The following is a 21,248-nucleotide window of genomic DNA, read 5'->3' as shown; positions in this document are numbered from 1 at the left end:
GCGGGAGCGGGAGATGGCCGGCCCGCAGCAGGCCCCGCACCTCCACCTGGCCGAGCTCACCGCCTCTCAGTTCCTCGACGTCTGGCGACATTTCGACGCGGACGGTCAGTCCCGGGACGCGGGGGGACCCGCCGTCACCCCCCCAAAACCGGCGGGGAGGGCAGCGGGCTGAACATCCCCGGGAGTGCGGGGCTGGGGCGGGGCGGGGGGGGACATGATGGAGAGTCCCTGGACATCTCGTCGGGGGGAAGCCCAGAGGAAGTAGAGCCTCCGCCGCCGCTGCCCGGGGAAAACGGAGAGCTCCCGGGGCAATGGAGAGCCCCCAGGACGATGGAGAACCCCCGGGGCGCAGCCCCGTCGCGGGGGAGCTCCGGGATCGGGGACACCATCACCCCCCCGCCCCGGACCTCCCCGTCGGGAAAGGCTGGGGAGCCCCAGCACCGGCCCCCGCCGGGAGCTCCCAGCCCGTGGGACGTTGAGCCCCGGGTCTCCTTCGTGCGTCCCCCGAGTGCCGGGTCCCCCAAGAGCTGGGGTTTGCTCAGGGCTGCTGTCATCCCTGGGTGCTGGCCGGGGGGGGGGTCCTGCCCTTCCCACCATGTCCCCTCCCAGGAAACCCTTGCCTGGTGCCCACCATCAGTCCCCTCCATCCCTTCTGCCGCCGTGGTGCCCCAACCTTGGCACCTGGGTTGCCTGGCTCTTTGGGGGACAACACGGCCACCAGCCTGGCCCCAGGGCCACCCCCTTGCCCTGGAGGTGGGGGGGTGACAGAGGGGGTGTCCCTTGCCTGGAGCAGGGTGAGGAATGGCCCCTCCATGGCTGGAGCGCGCGGTCCCTCTCCACCTGCTCCCCAGCCCAGCAAAACCTCTCCCCGGGGATGCTGTGGCAGTGGCCATGCCCCCAACAGGGATGTCACCTCCCCACGGAGTCACAGCTGAGCATGCCACCCCTAGTCCCCATCACTGTCAGCCCCAGAAAGGGGGGAGAGGGACAGGGAATGCAAAAAGCTGCATCGTTTTGGTCGGAAAATAGTTTATCTCAGGGCTGTGGTGCAGTGAAGGAGGCTCAGCCCTCTGGGAAGAGGAGCCCGGGAGAAAGCACTTGCCCTTCCCTGGGTCTCCAGTCCCCGGGGGGAGGTTTGGGGACCGACCCCCGCTGGGAACTGCGTCATGCAGTGTTCTGGGCGTGCTGAAGCTCAGCCTGCTCTGGGTGCCCTCCTGGCTGCGCCGTCGGGGTCCCTCCTGCGGCCCCACAGCGCCGGGGCACGCGAGCACAGCTGTCTCTGTCACTGCTGGAGCTGGCACTGGAGCAGCCGAGGGGTTGGGGAGGGTGGGACGGTCACAGCCCCGTGGGAGTGGGCCGCTCCTGGTGTGGGGTGTCCAGCTGCCTTCCTGCAGCACATCCCACTGCGCCCTTGGATGTGCTCCGTCATCTCCAAAACACAGAGGCAGGCACGGATCCAGCTTGGCCCGCGGCTCCTGGCCAGGGCAACGCTGTCGGGCTGCGCCACGGCAGGTGCTCAGGAGAGGAGGGACTCGGGTGGCGGGGGAGATGGAGGCCTTGACAAGGACGATGCTTGGCCACACCAGGTGGGAGATCCAACAGCTGTGGCTGCTTCCCTCTGCCGACGGGCACGGGGTGATGGAGGGACCTGGGGTTCATCCCCCTGCGCACGGGGCTGTCTCACCCAAGCTCTTCCCTGTGCTTAAACCTCTCCAATGGTGTTTTCACCTGCTTCCCCTTAAGGCTCCTGATGCCCCAGAGATGTCTCTTTGGGTGTCTTTTATGTCCTCACTTTGCCAGCCACGGCTGTCCCGTGGCTCTGTGGTGCAGGGAGGCTCCGAAGTGCAGCCGCATGGACTGGCCATGGCTCTCTGGAGGGGAGAGCTGCTCCGCACCCTGCTGCTCTGCGGACACAGATCAGACCTGTCCAAGCTGATGCTTGGGAGAAACCAAGCTACTGGCCATGACTTTTCTTGGAGTTATTCTTTTTCCCTGCTCAAAACTCCTGCTGATTTTTTTTTTTCCAACTGAATTCAAAGGAACTGGGGGCTCTCCCACACCCACAAAAGCAAAACCCCTGGGAAGTGCAGCAGAAAGCTAAGCCCCTCGGTGGCTCACACCAGCACCCTGACATCACCAGAGCCCCTTGTCCGCTCCTGGGAGGGATGATGCTCATCTGTCGGGATGAGGCCATCAAAGAGGAAGGTGCCCTGGGACTTCCCCAGGCGCTTCCAGCAGGGATGTGGATGGGTTATTCCCAGGGGAGAAGATGCTGCTAGGGAGCCCGCGGGTGATGATGCCGAAGGCGGCGCAGAGCAGGGCACCATGGCCCGAGCCTCTGGGGGCTGAAATGGGGATGGGTTTTTTGGGGGGGGATGCCCATGAGGAATAGCCCTGGCTATCCCTCATTCAGGCACTTTGGAGGAAAGGGCAGTGTCCCCCAGCTGTGCCCAGTTGTTGGTAGGAGGGACAATTTCTGGCAGGGAGGTGACATCTTGCCTGGCAGCACCGTGGAGCTGGTGTCCTCACTGAGGTCTCCCAGCTGTGGCACGACCCTGCTGCTTCGAAGCATGCCAGTCACCCCCTCAAAGCCACCAAGGGCCAGTGCTGTGGGAGTGATCCATGGTTGGGTCCTGGCTGAGCCGTCCTGCCACCGAGCATCCTGCGGGCAAGGAAAGGTGGTGGATACCCCCAGTTCCATAGGAACCACATCTTGGCACAGAGATCGGCAGGCAGGGGTGGGGGGTTACATGGAACAGGGACCTTTCTGAGTCCCCGGCCACCTCAGAGACCAGTGCTGGGCTGACCCCATCCTGGGACTGATCCTGCACCAGGGGGATGACGCTGTGCTGGCTGCCTTGTCTCTGTTCCCTGTTTGCCCTCACTGGCCCCCACAGTGGGTTGAGAGGAGACAGTCCTGCTTGGGGGATGCTCGGGCAGGACAGAGAGGTTTAATTAAACCACCCACTTACAGCATCAGATGCAGAAAATGCAGCAAACACTGGGATGGGGACAAAGCCCCCTGCACCCTACAAGCAGGCGCAGGGGACAAGCCTGGGGTTATGCCCCCGCTCCGAGCTACAACATGTGGGGGCTCCGGCTCTCTGCAAATTCGGGCATTGCCGGGTTTGTATAGCCCCCGGCATCAGCTGGTGTTTCTTTGCTGCCACAGTCACCTCGGAGCCGTGTCCCCATGCGGAGGGGGACAGGAGCTGCATCCCCCAGGACCATCCCTCCCTCACCTCCTGCCCTCTGACACTGTGGGGGGTGGGGGGTGACTTACTGCATTTTTTTCCTTCCCTAGGAAATGGCTACATCGAAGGCAAAGAGCTGGAAAACTTCTTCCAGGAGCTGGAAAGTGCGAGGAAGGGGGCGGGTGTGGTAAGGGCCTCTCCTGGTTTTGTTCCTTCCTTCCCCCATTCCCTCCTGCCCAAAGGTTCAGGCTCACGTCAACCCCATCTCCTTTGGGAATGGCAGTGACAAGCAGGACCAGGGCACCTCTGGGAGGGAAGGGGGGGACACCAGCCTGGGGGTGGGGAGTTAAACGCTCCCATCCCCTCTCCTTGCCAGCCGGACTCCAAGAACGACGACTTGGGTGACAAGATGAAGGAGTTCATGCATAAGTACGACAAAAATGCAGATGGCAAAATTGAGATGGCGGAGGTGAGTGGTGCTGGCCCTGCACATCCCCGGGATGCTCACGTTCCCCCCTGACGCTCGTGTTCCCCGCAGCTGGCCCAGATCCTGCCCACGGAAGAGAATTTCCTGCTGTGTTTCCGCCAGCATGTGGGCTCCAGCTCGGAGTTCATGGAGGTGAGCAGGACAGGCTGTGTTGGGGCTTCCATGGGATTTGGTCCCCGGTGCCTGGCTCCACCATGGAGAAACAACCGAGTGCTGGCATTGCCCAAACCTCCCTGGGTCTCCCCCAGACTCTTGGCTTTAACTCAGCATTGGGAGGAGGTGCTGGTTTGGGGGGAGAGCAGGAGTGTGGTGAGTTTTCCCAGTCCTCGGTGCCCCTCGGGCACCTCTCAGGGCAGCCAGGCACCTCATCCAGGTCTCCAGGTGAGGTGAGGTGCAGAGATTTGGAGCTGTTTCTGTAAATTCCCCCTTTGGGGTGGTCAGTCCTTAGTGTCCAAGGGATGTGCTGAAGCAGAACACTGCTCTGGGCCACCCCAAAACCTCGCTGTGCCCTTGCACGGGGTGAACCCATCTGCAGGGTGGGAGAGAAATTGCTGATGGGGACTGAAACACGGCTGGGGGTAGAGAGGGGTGTGCAGCATGCCGGGCAGGGATAGCTTGTGCTTGGAAAATGAACCCAGGGTGGAGGCGATGGCAGAAAGAGGAGCGCTCCATGGCATGGTGGGGGGGTTAAGTGGGTGCTATTGTTTAATTGGGGGATGCAATCAAACCTTAAAGCCCAGCCTTGCACGTGGGGGTGAGGATAACAGCACTTGAACTCTTGCTATGGGGATGACCAAAAGCATCCAGCCCCAAGGGAGAGCATGTGGCACTGCTCAGACCACCACAAGCCAAGATTGAAGACATGAGATGACCCCATCTCTGCTAGGGTGGTGGGGGATGCTCCAAGTGGGGGGGTTATGGGGGTACCCACTTGTCGGTGGTGGGGGAAACGTAGGACACAAGCCCACACTAACATTCACGGTGGCTGCTTCACAGGCTTGGCGCAGGTACGACACGGACCGCAGTGGCTACATCGAAGCCAACGAGCTCAAGGTGGGCTGTGGGCGTGGGGTGGGCTGAGCTGGGTCCCTGCTGGTGGAGCATCCCCGCTGGGACAGCCAGGGATGGGGACAGCCAGCAAAGCCCTCTCTCCTTCCAGGGCTTCTTGTCGGACCTGCTGAAGAAGGCAAACCGGCCCTATGATGAGCCCAAGCTGCAAGAGTACACGCAGACCATCGTAAGTGGGACCTCCGGGCTGGTCCTGGGGGATCACGGCTCTCCAGAGGCAGGGCAGGTCCCGCCCCCAGCCTCAGGGGATCTCGCCACCCCACAGCGGGTGGGAGAGAGGGGAGGAGGTGGCGATGGGTGACAAGGTGCCACTTGTGTCCCGGCAGCTGCGGATGTTCGACATGAACGGTGATGGGAAGCTGGGCCTCTCGGAGATGTCCCGGTAAGGTCACAGGCGGCGAGAAGGAAGTGGTGGGGAGGGAAAGACACCCTGGAACACTTGTGTCTAGGAAGACTCTGCTCCAACTTCCGAGGAAAACAGTTTTCCTCTTTAATTTGCTCATGTTTCTGAACAAAAAGTGATTTTGGTTTAAAAAAAAGTGTCTTCTCCTGGTGGCTTCCAGCTCATCCCAGTCCTTCTTGTTTTACAGACTTTTACCCGTGCAAGAAAATTTCCTTCTGAAGTTCCAGGTAAAATAAAAGTAATAATAAAAAAAAAACCCCAAACATTCCTGTTCCTTGCTTGCATCTCTGTCCCCTTCCTCATGCTCCAATGTTCCTTGCCACTGCTCAGGGGATGAAGCTGTCCTCGGAGGAGTTCAACGCCATCTTCGCCTTCTATGACAAGGTAGGGAGCCGGCTCCTAGGAAGCTGCCCCAAATAAATATAACTCAGCAAAAAAACCCCAAACCAACCCATGTGTTTTCGGCTGGGTCAATTCCCTGCTCTGATTTAGGGTGCGAGCGCTGGGTTTACACCTGGCTGTGCTGGCTAAGGGTCTGAGGGTGCCCCCCACAGCCATGCCTTGCGGGGGGGCTTATGGGGCTTGTGTCCTACCCCCTGCTGATGTCCTTCCCTCGTTATCCAGGATGGAAGTGGCTTCATTGACGAGAATGAGCTGGACGCGCTTTTGAAAGACCTGTACGAGAAGAATAAGAAAGTAAGTGGGGAGGATTAAGTGGGGGACGGAGCCGGGGTGCCCCCCCCTCCAGACCACCACACCCCTCCATGCCTCCTCCCCTCTCCCAGCAGCATCTTCCACCCCCTCCATCCATGTTCCCCAGGCACCAGGAGAGACGCTGGTCTAGATGCCAACCCTGTGTCCCCATGGGAGGCTGTGCCAGAGCTGGCGGTGGCAGGGGGGACACGGGTGTCCCAGCCTGGGGGTGCCTACCCCAGGGAGAACCAGGGTGCTCAGCCCCACCATTACCACCCATTCCTCCCTGTTCCTTCCAGGAGATGAACATCCAGCAGCTCACCAACTACAGGAAGAGCATCATGAACCTCTCTGATGGGGGCAAACTCTACCGCAAGGAACTGGAGATCGTGCTCTGCAATGAGCCCCCCATGTAGGACCCCCCCCACCTCAAGCTCTTCCTCACCGAAAAACAAGCACAGTGGGGGAGCACCCACCACTGCAGCGCTGGTGGGGGGGGCTGGGGAGGGGGTGGGTGCTGAGCCCCGAGTGGGGGCTCAGTGCCCACTGCCCCCCACCCCACCCCCTGCCAGCGCTCGCCCAGCAGCTCTTGGGTTTGCTGTAGATTGTTAAAATCCCACCTTGGGGGAAAACCCTTATTTTACTTTATTTTTTTTACCCCATTCTGCCTGGTTGGTTTCATTATTATTATTATTTTTTGTTGGGGGGGGGGTCGTTTTCATTTGGTCTTTTCTTGTGTTTTTATCATTTACCAAAGAAGAGTTTACAAATAAATTCAAGTACTGCTAGACCAGAGCCTTGCTGGCTTCAAGGCTGAGCCCCCCCCTCCACCATGGGTGTCAACAGTGGCAGTGGGTACAGGGTGCAAGTGTGGGTGGCTGGGTGGGGGCCATGGTGGTGACGTCAGTGCGATGCTGGGGGTGGGGGGCAGCCCCTGTACAGCCCAGTTCAGCCCTATATAGCCCAGTATGGTACAATATCATTCTGTAGGGCCAAGTACAGCTCTGTACAGCCCACTATGGTGCAGTGCAGTCCTATATGGCCATGTACAGCCCAGTACAACCCCGTATGGCCCAGTACAACCCTATACAGCCCAGTATGGTGCAATTCAGTCCTGTATGGCCCCCTATAGTTCATTATGGCCCAGTATAACCCTGTACAGCCCAGTATGGCTCGGTACAGCCCTCTATGGTACAGTACAATCATGTATGGCCCGGTGCAGCCCTGTACAGCCCAGTATGTTGCAGTGCAGTCCTGTATGGCCCAGTACAGCTGCACACAGCCCAGTGTGGCCCAATACAGCCCTGTACAGTCCAGTGCAGCCCAGTATGGTGCAATACAGTCCTGTATGGCTCAGTACAGCCCAGTGCAGCCCAATACTGCTGTATAAAGCCCTGTATGGCCCCATATGCTGCTGTACAGCCCTGTACAGCTAAGCACAGCCCAGTACAGTGCTGTACAGCTCAGCATGGTGCAGTACAGTCCTTTATGTCCCAGTACAGCCCTGTACAGCCCTGTATGGCATGGTGCAGTCCTATACGGCCAAGTACAGCCCCATAGAGCCCAGTATGGCCCAACACAGTCCTGCGCAGCCCTGTACAGCTCCATATGGCCAAGTACAGCCCAGTATGGCCCTGTACAGCCCAGTATGGTGCATTACATTCCTGTATAGCCCAGTGTGGCCCCATAACCGCCCTGTACAGACCCGTATGGCCCCGTACGGTGCTGCACAGTCCAATACAGCCAAGCACAGCGCTGTACAGCCTACCATGGTGCAGTACAGTCCTCTATGTCCCAGTACAGCCCAGTGCGGCCCACCGCGTCCCAGGCGAGCCCCCCACTGCGGCCAGGACGGCGCAGAACCGGGCGGGCGGCGCGGCCGCAGGTAGCCCTCCCGGCTGCTAGGGGGCGGGATGCCGGAGCGGGGGGACGCATGCGCGGGGCGGGGCGCGAGGCGCTCGGCCGCGGTGTGAAGTGTGCGCTCGCCAGCCCCCTTGCCTCCGCCGCCGCCATGGCTCTCCTGCACAGCCACCGGCTCCTCACCGTCCCGCGCTTCGCCGCCGCCCGCGCTAGGTGAGGGGCGGTTTAGCTGGTGCCGGCGGAGGGACTTTCCCGCCGCCGAGGGCCGCGCCGCCGCCGGGCCCGGTGCTGGGCGATCCCTGTAGGGCGAGGCGGGTCGGGGGGTGGGCTGCGGGGAGCGGGCGCTTCGCGGTGGGGGGGATGGGAAAGCGTGTCCCTCCGTGGAGCCTGTAGGCGCCGCCGGTGACGTCGCGGCGGGGAAGGGGGTTGCCGGGGCGACGGCGCGCGGATTGGCCGGGGAATGCAGGAGTCGGGGGGCGCGCGGCACCTCTTCGCGTTCTGATTGGCTGCCGCCGGGCCCGGCGCCCCCAGCCTGCCCTTGAGGAACGGCCGTGGAGGGCGCGTGGGCGTGCGGCGGGGTGGCGCGCGCACGTGCACCGCGCCGGGGTACCGGCTTGCACCGTGCAACGGGGCCGGGGGGACCCCCTGCACCGAGAGATGGGGCCGGGGGCACCCTGTGCAGCGGGGCCGGGGTGCTGCTGGTGGTGTGCACTGTGCAGCGGGGCCGGGAGGACCCTGTGCGCCGAGAAGTGGGGCTGGGGTGCTTCTTTTGGTGTGCACTGTGTAACGGGGCCGGAGGGACACCATGCACTGTGAAATGGGGCTGGGGCGCTGCTCCCCACCATGCAGCTTGTAGTGAGACCAAGGGGATCCCATGCACCGTGAAATGGGCCTGGGAATTGCGCACTGTGTAGTGGGTCTACAGGGACCCGCCATCCACCATGAAATGGGGCTGGGGCCGTGCTGCCGGTGTGCAGTTTTGCCTGTGCTAGAGCTATGCCTTTAGGTGTGCAAAGCCTGGCATGAGTGGGATGGGAGCGAGGGAGGACCAGTGAGAACCACTTCTGCACTGGCAGCTCTGGATTCCACTGTCTCTGAAGCCTGCAGAGGGATGGGTAGAAAGCTCCAGGGTGCAGCTGGAGCCCTGTGAAGAGCCCAGAACAGCTCCACAAAGTACAGCTGACCTGAGAGCCGCAGGGCACTGGCTGGGCACACAACCATGACCAAGTGGCCAAGAAGCAGAGCGTGCAGAGGGATGTGGGCAAGGCCTTCCTGCTCTCCAGAGCCCTTTGACTCCTGGCCTACACTGGCTCAAGAAGCTTTAAGGAAGAGTTCCCAGCCCTTGTCAGTGTAGGAAAGCAGTGGGTTTTTATTTCCCCATTCCAGCAGATAAAGAAGGCTATTAGATATTGATTAACCCTGTTCTGTCTAGCGTGGCCCCTTGCTGTCTTGTGAGACAAATGCTCCCAGCCCCTGCTTCTTCAGAGGCAGCTGTCTGGCTTTTCTCAGCAGGTACGGAAGAGCAGCTATCTAGAACTTGTGTTTTCTGCCCTTGGACTGTAGCAGGCCTGTGAAAAGTATGCAAGCCCACTGGCAATAGCTTTGCTTTTTTCAAGCTTGTTATATAGCAAACTACAAATTACCAAATTGAATTAAGGTCACTTAAAAGAGACACAGACCATCCCTTTTGTAAGTAAAGAGCCTTTGTGCACAGTCCTTAGTTGTTCCCATGCAGCGTGCGGGAAGAGTGGCTCCTTATCCCGCGACAGGGGATACTAAGCAGTGATTAGCAGTTTCTGATTCCTTATTTTCAGCAACTTCACGTGGTGCTCTGGTGCTTGGAGCTGTTACCATTGCTCTGTGCTGGGAATGGTCTTTCTGAAATCAGGACAAAGATTAAGAGATACGAAATGGTTAAAATGGCTCCCTTGACACACAAATGCTAATTAAGGTGATAACTCAGTCTGCTGCTCTGATGTATCATGAGACGGCTATTTTAAATGCTTTTCCTGGTGGGACGCTTACTACAGCTGGCTGGGGCAATGAATTTTTAGGCTTGAAAGGACCATAGTAGCCAGCAGCCTGTTGGCATTGTTCTTGTGTAAATATTTGCTTTAGCTGTAGTATCCAGACAGCATTGCCTTTGGCCCCTCTGCTCTGCTCCGGCTTGCAGAACTGCTGTAGGGGCTTTGGCAGAGGTTTTGAAATCCAGTATCCTATGTGGCTGTACCTCAGGGAACGGGGATTGGCCTTTTCACAATGGAAATGTTCACTGGACTTGTGAATACTTGCTTAACTACAGGAAAACTTGCTTTTTGGGCTTGGCTTGAGTCCATGAGCACACTCTTAGGTCTCTGCAACTCAGGCCATGAGCTCCACATACATTTTTAAAGGGTGTTGCTGTTTATGCAGTTCCTGGTGCGTTTTCCTACCCTCTCTGTCCCATCTGTCACGTTGCGCTTGCATGAAACTGGCTTGGAAGACCAGCCTGGCTGAAGCGTATGGAGACTGCTTGAATACCGGGTCTGCTCAGCATCTAAACTCTAACTCGGGCTGCCAATGTTCAAGTCCTGTAGCTGGAAAATGTGCTTTCTTTGGCTTACATCGGATATCCCTCAGGTAGTTCAACCCCAGCTTAGACTTACCTTCATTTAGTTTTCCACACTGAAATGCCTCCAGCCTGGCAGAGAAGATGTGCAGTTTATAACTTTGACCTTTATTCAAGACCAATGCTCTTTTAATTGCTCAAAATAAAAATATAACGCAGTGCAAAGGCAACAACATTACAGTAATGTAGGAGCAGCTGTGTGTTAGGACTTGTGGCCTCAGATCCATAATAGATCTCTTTTCCCAAACCCCTGTTGAGAAAGCTTTGCCTCTGTAATCTCTTGGGTATCCTGATGTGTTCGGGCCACTCAGCCTGGACTTTTTTCTCCTGTCTCCCTGCAAGCTCACCTCCCTGGAAACAGCAGAGGAGTCTTTCTTTGGCCTTCACCTGAAAACCTGTAGGCTGAGAGTGGGAAAATCAGTCCTAAACCTACCCTTCGCTGCCTTAAGCTGATAGAAAGACCGGCTCAGAATGAAAGTACTTAACTCTCTGGAGTGCTGCAGCTTAGCCTGCAGGATCAGCATTAATTGCAGCAGTAGTATATATTAGACCCCAGTGACCTGCTTAAGTGTTCGCAGGATCGGGACCTAAATACCCAAAACACTGTAAGCCGCTTGGTGAAAAGCCCAGCAGAATGAAGGTGCCGCCACTGTCTCAGAAACAGCAGCTCTTTAAAATAGATGGCTGGGCTCCTGCAGCCCTTGATACCAAAATTATCCTAGACCAGGTAAACTGCAGAGGGCCACGTTCCTGTGCAGAGTGCGTTTCTCTCTTCCCCTGCTCCTCCATTACCAGGAAGGCGTCACGAGAGGTTTTCCGAAGCAGCGTTGCAAGCTGCCTGAATCTGCAGGAGTTTTTTGCCCCGACAGCCCTGTCAGTGTGTCATGCTCAGGTTGGCTCCCCAGGCTGCTCCCTCCCTGCTGTTGCAGCCCGTGTCCCTCTCTGGAGGGTGCATGCTGCTGGCATGACTCACTCATCTTCCTTTCTAAGTTGATCCTGTACTTAACCAGAGAGGTAATTAAGACTTATTAGTGGTCTAGAAAATGCTAAGCACATCTTCCATTTTTAAACTGCCTGAGCTGGCTCTGCCTCATGTGTTTGCTGCCCTTTTTTCCACAGAGCCTGTCAAGAGGGGAAATGGAGGCTTTTTATTTGGAAATCCTGTACTGATGGGAAGAGCAGATAAGTCTGAAGAGGACCAATGATGTTTGGGGCTCTGATGAGATGCAATCTACACACACATGCTAGTGCAAAGTGTGTTTATGTAGTGACTAAACTGGGTCTAAGTTGACCCAAAACGGGGACAGAGTGGAGGGAGAAGGTGATTTTGTGAGTTCTGCTGATTACATCAGTGTTAGAGCTTCCTTAACCTGCCAGGCCCTGCTGTCTTCAGATGTGCTGTATCTGTCACCACACCAAGCACTCAGCAGGAGGTCTGGCTGGCCCCGGGGTGGCTCCAGGCTGCTGGCATTGCCTGGGGCAGGATCCAGCCCCGGGACAGCATTCTTGTGTTGGGAAAGCTAGTTATCTTGATGTGAGGCAGCCTTCCCCGGGCTGCAAAGCTTTGTAAAGCTGATATGTGGCAGCATTAGCTGTGAGAGCTTCTCTTTTAGCAATCAAGACTGAATCCTACCCCAGAGGAGATAGACCCAATCTACCTTATGCTTCATGCTTTGTCCCCTGCCAAGCTCAGGGGTCTGGGTAAGTGCCAGTGTGATGCTATGAGTCAGGATGCTCAGAGCTGAGTGGAGTCGCCTTCTTTAGTAATCCTGTCTTCAAGAGGGGACTGTTACAGCCATAGCCCTCTGCCAGGCAGGTTAAAAACCATCACACCACTTCACTTGTACTACCTACAAGCCTGCGAAGTCTGGACGTAGGGCTGGGCAGAGAGGCTCAGGCCAAAGAGAGAATAGCACGTTTCTTTTTATAGCGTGGTATGGTCTGCCCTTGACATTAAGAGAGCCTTTCCATCTTCAGGATGTCCTGCCAACAGGGCAGAGGCAGGTGGTTTGTAGAGCGGCTGCTGGAGAGTGGGGCACAAAGCTCCTCCTGATGCAGGGAGGTTTCATGCTTGAAGGGAAGGGGCCTTCATATTGGAGCTTGTCACACTGGGAAGAAAGTGTCCTCTGCGATTTCCAGGAAAACAGCATTTGGCTATGACATCCCTCTTCAAGCGAGGCAGAGCTTGTAGGGCAGGGAAGGGAAATATCTTATTAGGTCAGCCAATCAGCCAATGTTGAGGGAAAAGCAGATTCATTTTCATGCACAAGAGCCCTTCCAGGAGTTCAGAAGAGGCTCCGTATTCGTGCTTCGTGCAATTGCCTGGGTCTGGCCCAGATTCCCTGGAGGGGACTAATCTATGTGATCCCACCTGTAGGCTGTGAAGAGACAGCACTTGGCCAGAGTATAAGAGTTTAAGTCTTGTTTCCTCAGGACTTTCTTGTGTCAGCACATAAGGAAAGCATTTCTATGCATTAATAACTTGGAGGTGGTCAGGTATCTTCAGCCACAGAAGCTCTTTGCCCATTCTGCAACATAAAATGCAGTGCCAGATCATGGGGCATAAAGGAGTTGGTTTTTTTCCCCCTGGATAATTCTCTTACCACTGCTTGTACCTTTTCCAATGGTTTAAAGACAAGATTTCCCTTGAGGTTTTCTCTAGCCATGTTGGTGCACGTTCCTGCCCAGTTCTCAAGCCTGATTCTTAGCTTCTTTGTTTTCCCTTCAGCTCATGGTGGTCCCACGTGGAGATGGGTCCCCCCGACCCCATCCTGGGTGTGACAGAAGCTTTCAAGCGTGACACCAATTCCAAGAAGATGAACCTGGGTGTTGGGGCATACCGGGACGACAACGGGAAGCCGTACGTCCTGAACTGTGTTCGTAAGGTAAGCCTGGTGCTGTCTGCTGGGCAGGGCCAGATCCAGGTGTTGGGCACCGTGGGAGGGTCAGGGAGGGGGAAGGCCTCTAAGCAAGGTTTGCCTGTTGGTCCTTAGAATAAGCTTTGTCTCTAACAGAGCAGGACAGTGTTCTTGGATGTCTCCGTTAGCAGTACTAATGCTTCTAAGACACAACAGAGCCATTAAGTAGTAGGGGATAAAGCAGGGAATACGTGTCCTGTTCCCATCCAGGTGAATCTAATTAGTTGCTGACTTCCATGAGCCCTCCAACCTAGCTGTCCTCTGAACTTCAAAGTGTTTCTTGAATAGGCTGGTGTTCCCTGGGCCAGCCCACATGGGAGGAAAGAGCTGACATTGTCACCTTAATGGATTAGTCTTAGAAATTCTGCTGAGCTGTTGCTACCAGTTTCCCTATAAGCCAGTCTAAAACTCCAGCCTGGGGAACTGGATGTGGACACTGCCCTTGAGGGGATTACGGAGCCTTTCAGGGCTGTAAGTGTAGAAATAGGCTTTTAAATAGCTGGCAGCTGACACACATATTGACTGGCTGGTCTCCTTGGCTCAGGGAGGATGTATTGTCCACATTTCTCATCAGTGTGGGGTTTAAAGCCATCCCTTGCCCTCGCTTTCCCTGTGTCAGCATGTGTGGCAGCTGGGTCACAACTGGGAGCCTGGGTGGTGTCACAGGAACAGTTTCCTGGTGGTATGCGAATGCTGCCAGGGTCTGTCCTGCTGTCCTGGGAGCACAAATAGGGTTCCCAGAGCATCCCATATATCTCCGTCACTGCATTTTTCCTAAGCGTGGCTCTTTGCTGTCCTTGCTGCCACTCTCTGATCCTGTGTTAGGTAAGGACTCGGACTGGTTTCTGATGCAGAATCTGCTTGAAAGAAGTAGAGGTTAGCAAAGCTGGGGGGAGCCATGTTTAAGGATTGGGTGACTAGCTTTCAGACAGGCCGCTTTCAGAACTGGCTGGGATTTCTGGATTATTTCTTTTTTTTAACCTGCTCCATCTATGTAGTTCAATAACATTCCCAGCATGATGAGGCCCTACAAAGCGCTTGCTACCCTGTCTGTTTTTGGGATGTCTCCCTATGTAGAGACAATCTCTGCCTTTCAGCAACAGTCAAGTCTCGCCTTCCTGCAGGACAATTCCTGCTTGGGCAAAGAAACGTGTGTCCTTGTGCAGCAATGTTGACTTGTAACGGGCTGGAAGCGGTGGTCTTCTCTGGCGCCAGGTTTCCTGGCTCTGCTGTACCAATGGTAGCACCCACTGAAGGCTCTGGTGGTCACTGGACCCTGTGCCCCGTGGTAAAAGCAGGGTTTTGTCTGAAATGTTTACTGCTGCCCCTTGCTTGGAATGAGCCCTGATCTCTGAAGGGAAACTCCTGTAAACCAACCTTTCCCCCTTTTGAGTGAGCAAATGTGAAGAGAAGCAACCTTGAGCTGTCCGCCGTCATCTCCGTGATGATGCCTTCCTTGCTGAATGTGTGTCCTCCTTCCCAGGCAGAGGCCATGATAGCATCCAAGAAGATGGACAAGGAGTATTTGCCCATTGGGGGGCTAGCGGATTTCACCCGGGCATCTGCAGAACTGGCTCTGGGTGAAAACAGTGAGGCTTTCAAGAGTGGCCGGGTAAGGAGCAGGCTGGGAAGCAGGGCGTGGACAGTGCTGTCTGACGCACCGTTGGTACATGGGTGCCCAGCAAAAATGGAAGGACTGGCAGGGGTGCTCATGCCTCTGAGCTGCAAGCTGGCCAGTCCCAAGGCTAACTGCTTCCTCTGAAGGCTGGGGTGAAACAGCCCTTCCTGAGGAGGGGAAATAACCTTGCCAGGGGTCCTAACTCCCTGCCCTACAACTGGAGTTGCTGACCCATGTGGTCCCCTCCAGCCCCATGTCCCTGTTTGGGTGTGCTTCTGCTAATGCTGATGTAGTGACAGGGCTTTCCCTGTATCATACCATGGCTGCTCAGACTCGTGTATTTGTTTCTTCCCTTGCAGTATGTCACTGTGCAGGGTATTTCTGGGACTGGATCTCTGCGAATTGGAGCCAACTTTTTGGTAAGTCCATGGCCGGTGGGGGAAGGAAAGGACATATTTTGACTGGAGCTGAATCTTTGGGGTTTTCTAACTGCTTGAATCTGTTAAACCTGTTTGAATGCTCTGTCTCTCTCTTGATCAGCAACGGTTCTTCAAGTCTAGCCGTGACGTGTATCTACCCAAACCATCCTGGGGAAATCACACACCCATTTTCCGTGATGCTGGCCTGCAACTTCAGGCCTACCGCTACTACGACCCCAAGACATGTAGCCTTGACTTCTCTGGAGCCCTGGATGACATTTCTGTGAGTTGCCTTTCATGCCTGGAAGCAGGGAGCTGATGTGGGGAGATAGGTCACCTTCTTGCTTTAGCCTAAATATGATGCCTGAAGGCACCAAATCAAGGCTAGAAGCCTTGCAGAGCTCATCTAAGCTGTCTGCGGCAAGAGTCCCATCTCAGCTGCTGAGGAAAGTGCTCGGATGTCACTAATAATTCATTCTCTGTAACATCTTCCTTAGAAAATTCCAGAGAAGAGCATCATCCTCTTGCATGCTTGTGCTCACAACCCCACCGGGGTGGATCCCCGGCAGGAGCAATGGAAGGAGTTGGCAGCTATGGTGAAGGTGAGCAGTAGAGTGTCCCAGGGGTGCTGTGCTGTTTCTGGGAAAACCACATCTCTGTGCTTTCGTGGGTGGCATCTGGTCTTCACTGCACTAAAGGTTACTCACTTCCCTGAAGACAGGATGGGTGTCATGTTCCTGTACTGAAGACAGGAGCCAGACAAATGCACTCATAAAGCTTCTAGCTGACTCTCAGACTTTCTGCTGGCACCTTCCCAGGAAGCTGGGGTTGGGAGACATGAAGGGATAGCAGCAGGGTTGAAAGAGTGAGCTGTGATAGCTGGAGCTGGGCTCCCAGTACTGGTGTAGTTAAAAAAGCTGGAAGATCTTTCACGTGCCTGGTGTCTCCTCGCAAGTTTCAGGTGGAAACAGATAGGGGCAGTTTCTTCCTTCATCCTTCTTCTCTTAGTTCCTGCTGCTCCCCCAAGCTGTAGCCAGTGAAATTTGGTTTGGGGATGCCTGGCCATAGTAGTGTCCTGAGAACTGGTAGATACCAAAGTGGCCTCTGGGGCCTACAGATGGCTGTGGGTCTCCTAACCAAGGGACAATGTGGCTGGGTTATCTGCCTGGAAGCATTGGAAGGGCTGGCACCTGCCCAAAGGGTTCCCAGGTGGTTTTCCTGGAAACTGATAATACAGGAGATACTGAAATGGAATAATTTATTACTGTTGAACCCAATTCTGCCTCCTGGGCCAGACTGCACATCCCCTAAATGCCCTGGGAGGGTCTTGCCCTGCTGTTTTGATGTGTGGTGGGTAGCTATGGTTTTGGGGCTGCCTTCCTTGTGGCAAAAGAGGGGAACAGCTCTACTTCTGGAGGAGCACAGTTGCAGTTGAGCAGGCCACTGCCTGCATGGCTCTTTTCAGCCTGCTGCCCTGCTCCCTGGAGGGGTGTTCAGCTCCTGTGACACTCTCTCCCCTCTTTGCTGGCAGAAACGAAACCTCCTCGTGTACTTTGACATGGCCTACCAGGGCTTTGCCAGTGGAGACATCAACCGGGATGCCTGGGCTGTGCGGTATTTCATTGAGCAGGGCATTAACGTCATCTTGTCACAGTCCTATGCCAAGAACATGGGGCTGTACGGTGAGTAGGGCAGATGGTGTGGAAATGGTTTCATCCAGGCTGCTGGAGAGACCCTGCTGCCTCTGGGGTTTAGCAGCCAGTGTCTTTCTGCTGCCTGCATTCATCCTGCAGTACTGGTTGGGGCGCAGGAGAGAACCTGCTGGGGGCTGATGGAGACCCTTCTAGAGAACAGGGCTCTGCTAAAGCTATGTGGCATTTGGATAAGTCCTGTCCCAGCCCTGGGTATCCAAGGGCAAAGGCTGGGACCTGATTGCCCATCTTTCAGGAGAGCGTGCGGGCGCCTTCACAGTGATCTGCAGTGACGCAGAGGAAGCCAAGAGGGTTGAGTCACAGCTGAAGATCCTCATCCGCCCCATGTACTCCAACCCACCCCTGAACGGAGCCCGCATTGCCTCTATCATCCTGAACACCCCTGACCTACGGAAGGAGTGGTAAGAGGGAGCCCCTAATGCTCACGACAGTGAGATGTGAGGTCTCTATGTGGCGGCCCTGTGCCGCACTTACTGTCTGCTGCTGTTATGGGCAGCTCATAGCTTCAGGGATACAGTCAGAACCCCTTTCTTCTGGAGAAATCCCTGCTTGTGTCCTGGCATCAGCTGGTATTGGTCCAGCCTGACATAAACAGGTTTCCTTGTGTTACCAAGGCAGAAAACACTGTAAAGGAGGGGATAAAGCTCCTCTAGGATTGAAGGCTGCAGGAGGTGCCTATCTGAGGAGTGGAGAAGACTGACTGAGGCGTTGTAGCCACGTAGTATGTCTCACATGGGGGAAGCGGAAGCTCCCTGGGAATAAGACCCAGGAATGTAACCCTCAAGCCCTAAGCCTCCGTCCTGGTGTCACCCTGTGCTGCTCTGCCAGCCCCTCGGTGTCGAGTCCCTGCCAGCAGCTGGCCTGACAGAACAAAGGCTGGCTGTGTGTTGTGGCTTTGCCGGGAGCTGTGTTCCTTTGGCAGGCTGATGCTTGTGCCTGATCCAGGGCCCAGCAGAGATGTCTCCTAGCTGTGCTGCCTTGGAGCAGGGGATATCTACCTGCCCTGGGAGGTACCCCGTGCTCTTTGTTTATCTGCAGATATTTTACCTGGGTTTGGGCACCACTACCATGAGGCCTCCTACTCACCTGTGGGTTTCAGAAGTAAGAGATGCCTGTCCTCTGGTAGTAGTGTCCAACAGCTATGGAATAAATAAAGAGCAGTCACCTTCAGGTACCAGGAGACAGAAGCAGTTCCCCAGCTGGAGCTACAGGTTCACGCTCCCTGGTCTTTGCTTGTCTGCATCCCTGTACAAGGCCCCTCCAGGTGGAGCGAGTTGATTCCCAGTAGTTGGCAGGGGGGAGCAGCATTGTTGTGTCCCAGCCCTGCTCTGAGTGGTTCCTGGGTTGGCTTCTCAGGCTTGTGGAGGTGAAGGGCATGGCCGACCGGATCATCAGCATGCGGACTCAGCTGGTGTCCAACCTCAAGAAAGAGGGATCTTCCCACAACTGGCAGCACATCACTGACCAGATCGGCATGTTCTGCTTCACAGGGCTGAAGCCTGAGCAGGTAAACCACAGTTCCTGTGGTCTCAAGGTGTCATTTGCAGTATTTGTCAGTAAGATCTTGACTGCAGGTGCCATAATGAGCCCTCGTAAGCAGTTCTTCCTCCAGGAGGAACATCCTCCAAGCCTGCAGCACTGGAGCATTCTGGGGGCCCAGGTCTTGCTCTGTTCCCTGCTGTGCTTGTGGAGGTTGAAAGCAAACATAGCTTGCTTATCTGTTAAAGGAAACAGTCACTTGGTGCCACTCTGAGGTGACCTTAAAGGTCAGTAGCTCAAGTGAGGTGACTCCCGGCTGAACATCTGTGGTGTTTGTGTGTTGCCCGAGAGCCGAGCAGCATCTCTCTTGGTTTACAGGGTGCACTGCTGGCTCTGCAGGTAGTGGGATGCCATGTCTGCTGGCTCCCAGTTTGCTTTCAGGTCTGGCAAGCTGGGTAAACTTCTACTCTGCTAACAGAGTAGAGGTTGGCCTGTGGTTTGAACTCTGCTCTTTCACCCCAGGTGGAGCGGCTGATCAAGGAGTTCTCCATCTATATGACAAAGGACGGACGAATCTCTGTGGCGGGAGTTACGTCGGGCAATGTAGGTTACCTGGCTCATGCCATCCATCACGTCACAAAGTAAAGACAAAGGTGTGCCCTGGAGCTGGTGGCACTCCCTGCCCCACCAGTCGAAGATGGGGAGGGAAAGGAAACAAGCAGAATACTTCCAACCACAGCACTTGACGCCGCTGCTGAATGTATCTTGTAGATGAGTTGTAGAAGCCTAGTCAAAACTGCCCTGTGTTGTGGAGCAGGGACATCATTGTTGGCTCCTGTGCGTCACAGCCATTCTCCCCTGCTGTCCATCCTTTGTCCATCAGCCCCAGCACCTATCTACCCTGGAGGAAGCAAATGCTTAGCACTGCCATCTTACCAGCGTAGGCACCAAAGGCTTTCCCCATGTTCATTTCTTCATGAGAAGGCTTTGTGCAGCTGTCGGCTGCTGCCCCAAGCAGCAGTGGGCAGGGAACTGGGTGGGCTGAGTGGGAGGGCTGCTCAGCTGTGCCCCTGCCACCTCCTCAGCTGGCCCCTGCTGCCAGCAGGCTCCATCCTCCTCCACCCTTCTGGCCTGGGACTGGGCAGTGCCAAAGCTGTCCTCCGACAACCAGCTCAGGGGACTTCTCACTGCTAAAATCTGCTCCATTGCTGGCTTCACTCTTTCCATCTGGGAATCTCCTTTCAGGTGTAATTCACCGTGGCATCAGTGTGTGGGGCAGACCAGTATCCCTCCTCTAAACCTGCCTGGTTCTCCTGATTTCACTCCCATACCCTGAGGTGAAACAATTTCTCACTCCCCGAATAAGAACCTCCTCTGTAAACTGCTGTCTGTTGGTCTCTGCCTCTCCCTGTTCCTGTACCAACCCCAGCAGCCCTCCCTGTGAAGCAGAGTCTGTGTGTGTGACCCAAAGCTGAGAGGTGGGCCCTGCTGTGCCCACCCTCATGTGGGAGTGAGGGGTATCCCTCTCATCTGCTCTGTTCAGCCAAATTTCTGGTGACACCAGAAAACAGGAGGGAAAGATCCTGAGGGAAGTCTGAGAGCTGACGACTCAAAACCCATTCTGTCTTTCTAAACTGAGTGTCCCTGGAGCTCTGTGACTCACTGGACTCTTATTTTTAATCCAAATAAACTGGGGCAAGGCTGTGTTGAGCTGGCAACTTCCTCCTGTCATCGTACAGCTGGATCCTGTCCCTTCTGTGTGCCAAACATTCCCTCTTGGGGACATGCCAGCACAGGGGATCTGGTATGGCCCATGAAATCCTAATCTCCCGAGAATCCCACATAGAGAGAGGGCAGATCCCACCTGTGTGCCCCAAGAGCACCAGAGGGGTGTAGGCTGAGGCTGCCCCAGGTGGGAATTGATGTCATGGAGCTGAAATTGAAGCCTGCAGGGTTGAATGTAGGTGTTGGTGAGAGCATGGAGTTTCCAAAGGTCATCTACCCTGTGCCCAGCCACTGGAGCACGACAGAGTTCCTCCCTGCAGCAGGCACGGCTGCCTCTCTAGGTGGAGGTGGAGGGGTTACCTCTGAGTCTGCGTGAGCTTTCTCCATCCACTGCTACGTTTCCCCTTTGCAGCTCTACCAGGGCATTGAGCAGAGCTGTCCTTCTTTCTCATGCTGTATCAGAGCAGCTGTGTTCTCCTGCAGAGCTGGGATGGGCCCACCTAGTGCACACTGTCACTGTGTGCTGTACAGGCAGAGGGGGAGCTGCTTGCTGAGGCCGAAGAGGGCTGGAGCCTCCTGCTGCTCCCTGACAAGACGGTTTGCAGTTTTAATGGGGATGATTGTTTATGTGGCCTGCTGCCCACAGCCGCCGCTTGCCGTGATTTGTGCAATAAACCGCTTTCCGTGCTGCTGCTGCCACCGTGGGTGCTGCCCCATGGCGCTGTGGGTTGTCCTGCTGTGGTTTCCCGGTTCTGCCTGGCTCTGGAGCTGCCTTCTGGTTGCGGAGAGCCCTTTTCCCCTGCGTTAGGCCTTTCTGCGACCCATTCTCTGTGACAATAAATATAGAGCCTGGAGCAGAGCCCTGCATTCTGTCCCTGACCTTGCCTGCGGGTCCCTCCAGGTTCAGCTGCAGAGCGATGGGGATGGGCTTCCCGAAGCCAGGACCCCGTCGCCGCTGGTTCCCGGGTTAAGCGTCGCTTCCTGACCGAGATGCCGACGCCCGGGGGCGGCGGGGCGGGCCGGGGGGCGGACTACAACCCCCGGCGTGCAGCGGGCAGGGCGGT

At 56.0% G+C, this 21,248-nt stretch overlaps 2 protein-coding genes across 2 annotated transcripts; both read left to right on the top strand.

Moving 5' to 3' along the window:
- Nucleotides 1–13: 13 nt before the first annotated feature.
- On the top strand, nucleotides 14–6,261 carry CALB2 (calbindin 2). The gene is made up of 11 exons (XM_010584006.1): nucleotides 14–104; nucleotides 3,305–3,378; nucleotides 3,571–3,663; nucleotides 3,733–3,813; nucleotides 4,678–4,734; nucleotides 4,841–4,918; nucleotides 5,076–5,131; nucleotides 5,340–5,379; nucleotides 5,483–5,536; nucleotides 5,777–5,848; nucleotides 6,145–6,261. Exons 1-11 carry the CDS (start codon nucleotides 14–16, stop codon nucleotides 6,259–6,261), a joined length of 813 nt encoding a protein of 270 aa, XP_010582308.1.
- Nucleotides 6,262–7,819: 1,558 nt separating this feature from the next.
- GOT2 (glutamic-oxaloacetic transaminase 2, mitochondrial) lies at nucleotides 7,820–21,023 on the top strand. The gene is made up of 10 exons (XM_010583995.1): nucleotides 7,820–7,918; nucleotides 13,042–13,198; nucleotides 14,715–14,843; nucleotides 15,209–15,268; nucleotides 15,390–15,551; nucleotides 15,766–15,870; nucleotides 16,800–16,950; nucleotides 17,216–17,381; nucleotides 18,337–18,487; nucleotides 18,982–21,023. The coding sequence occupies exons 1-10, from the start codon at nucleotides 7,857–7,859 to the stop codon at nucleotides 19,102–19,104; spliced, it is 1,266 nt and encodes a 421-aa protein (XP_010582297.1). The 5' UTR covers nucleotides 7,820–7,856; the 3' UTR covers nucleotides 19,105–21,023.
- The last annotated feature ends 225 nt before the right edge of the window (nucleotides 21,024–21,248 follow it).

The sequence above is a fragment of the Haliaeetus leucocephalus genome, unplaced genomic scaffold, assembly GCF_000737465.1.
Source record: "Haliaeetus leucocephalus isolate CR32 unplaced genomic scaffold, Haliaeetus_leucocephalus-4.0 Scaffold92, whole genome shotgun sequence".
In the NCBI taxonomy this organism is placed as follows: Eukaryota; Metazoa; Chordata; class Aves; order Accipitriformes; family Accipitridae; genus Haliaeetus; species Haliaeetus leucocephalus.
The sequence above is the reverse complement of the archived record's forward strand: the minus strand, read 5'-3'. Positions and strand labels throughout refer to the sequence as shown.

Coding starts and splice junctions, on each gene's coding strand:
- CALB2 (XM_010584006.1), top strand. CDS start 14: ATGGCCGGCCCGCAGCAGGCCCCGCACCTCCACCTGGCCGAGCTCACC. Junction 3,664..3,732: donor GCAAAATTGAGATGGCGGAG/GTGAGTGGTGCT, acceptor TGTTCCCCGCAG/CTGGCCCAGATCCTGCCCAC. Junction 3,814..4,677: donor CCAGCTCGGAGTTCATGGAG/GTGAGCAGGACA, acceptor GCTGCTTCACAG/GCTTGGCGCAGGTACGACAC.
- GOT2 (XM_010583995.1), top strand. CDS start 7,857: ATGGCTCTCCTGCACAGCCACCGGCTCCTCACCGTCCCGCGCTTCGCC. Junction 7,919..13,041: donor TTCGCCGCCGCCCGCGCTAG/GTGAGGGGCGGT, acceptor TTTTCCCTTCAG/CTCATGGTGGTCCCACGTGG. Junction 18,488..18,981: donor CAGGGCTGAAGCCTGAGCAG/GTAAACCACAGT, acceptor CTTTCACCCCAG/GTGGAGCGGCTGATCAAGGA.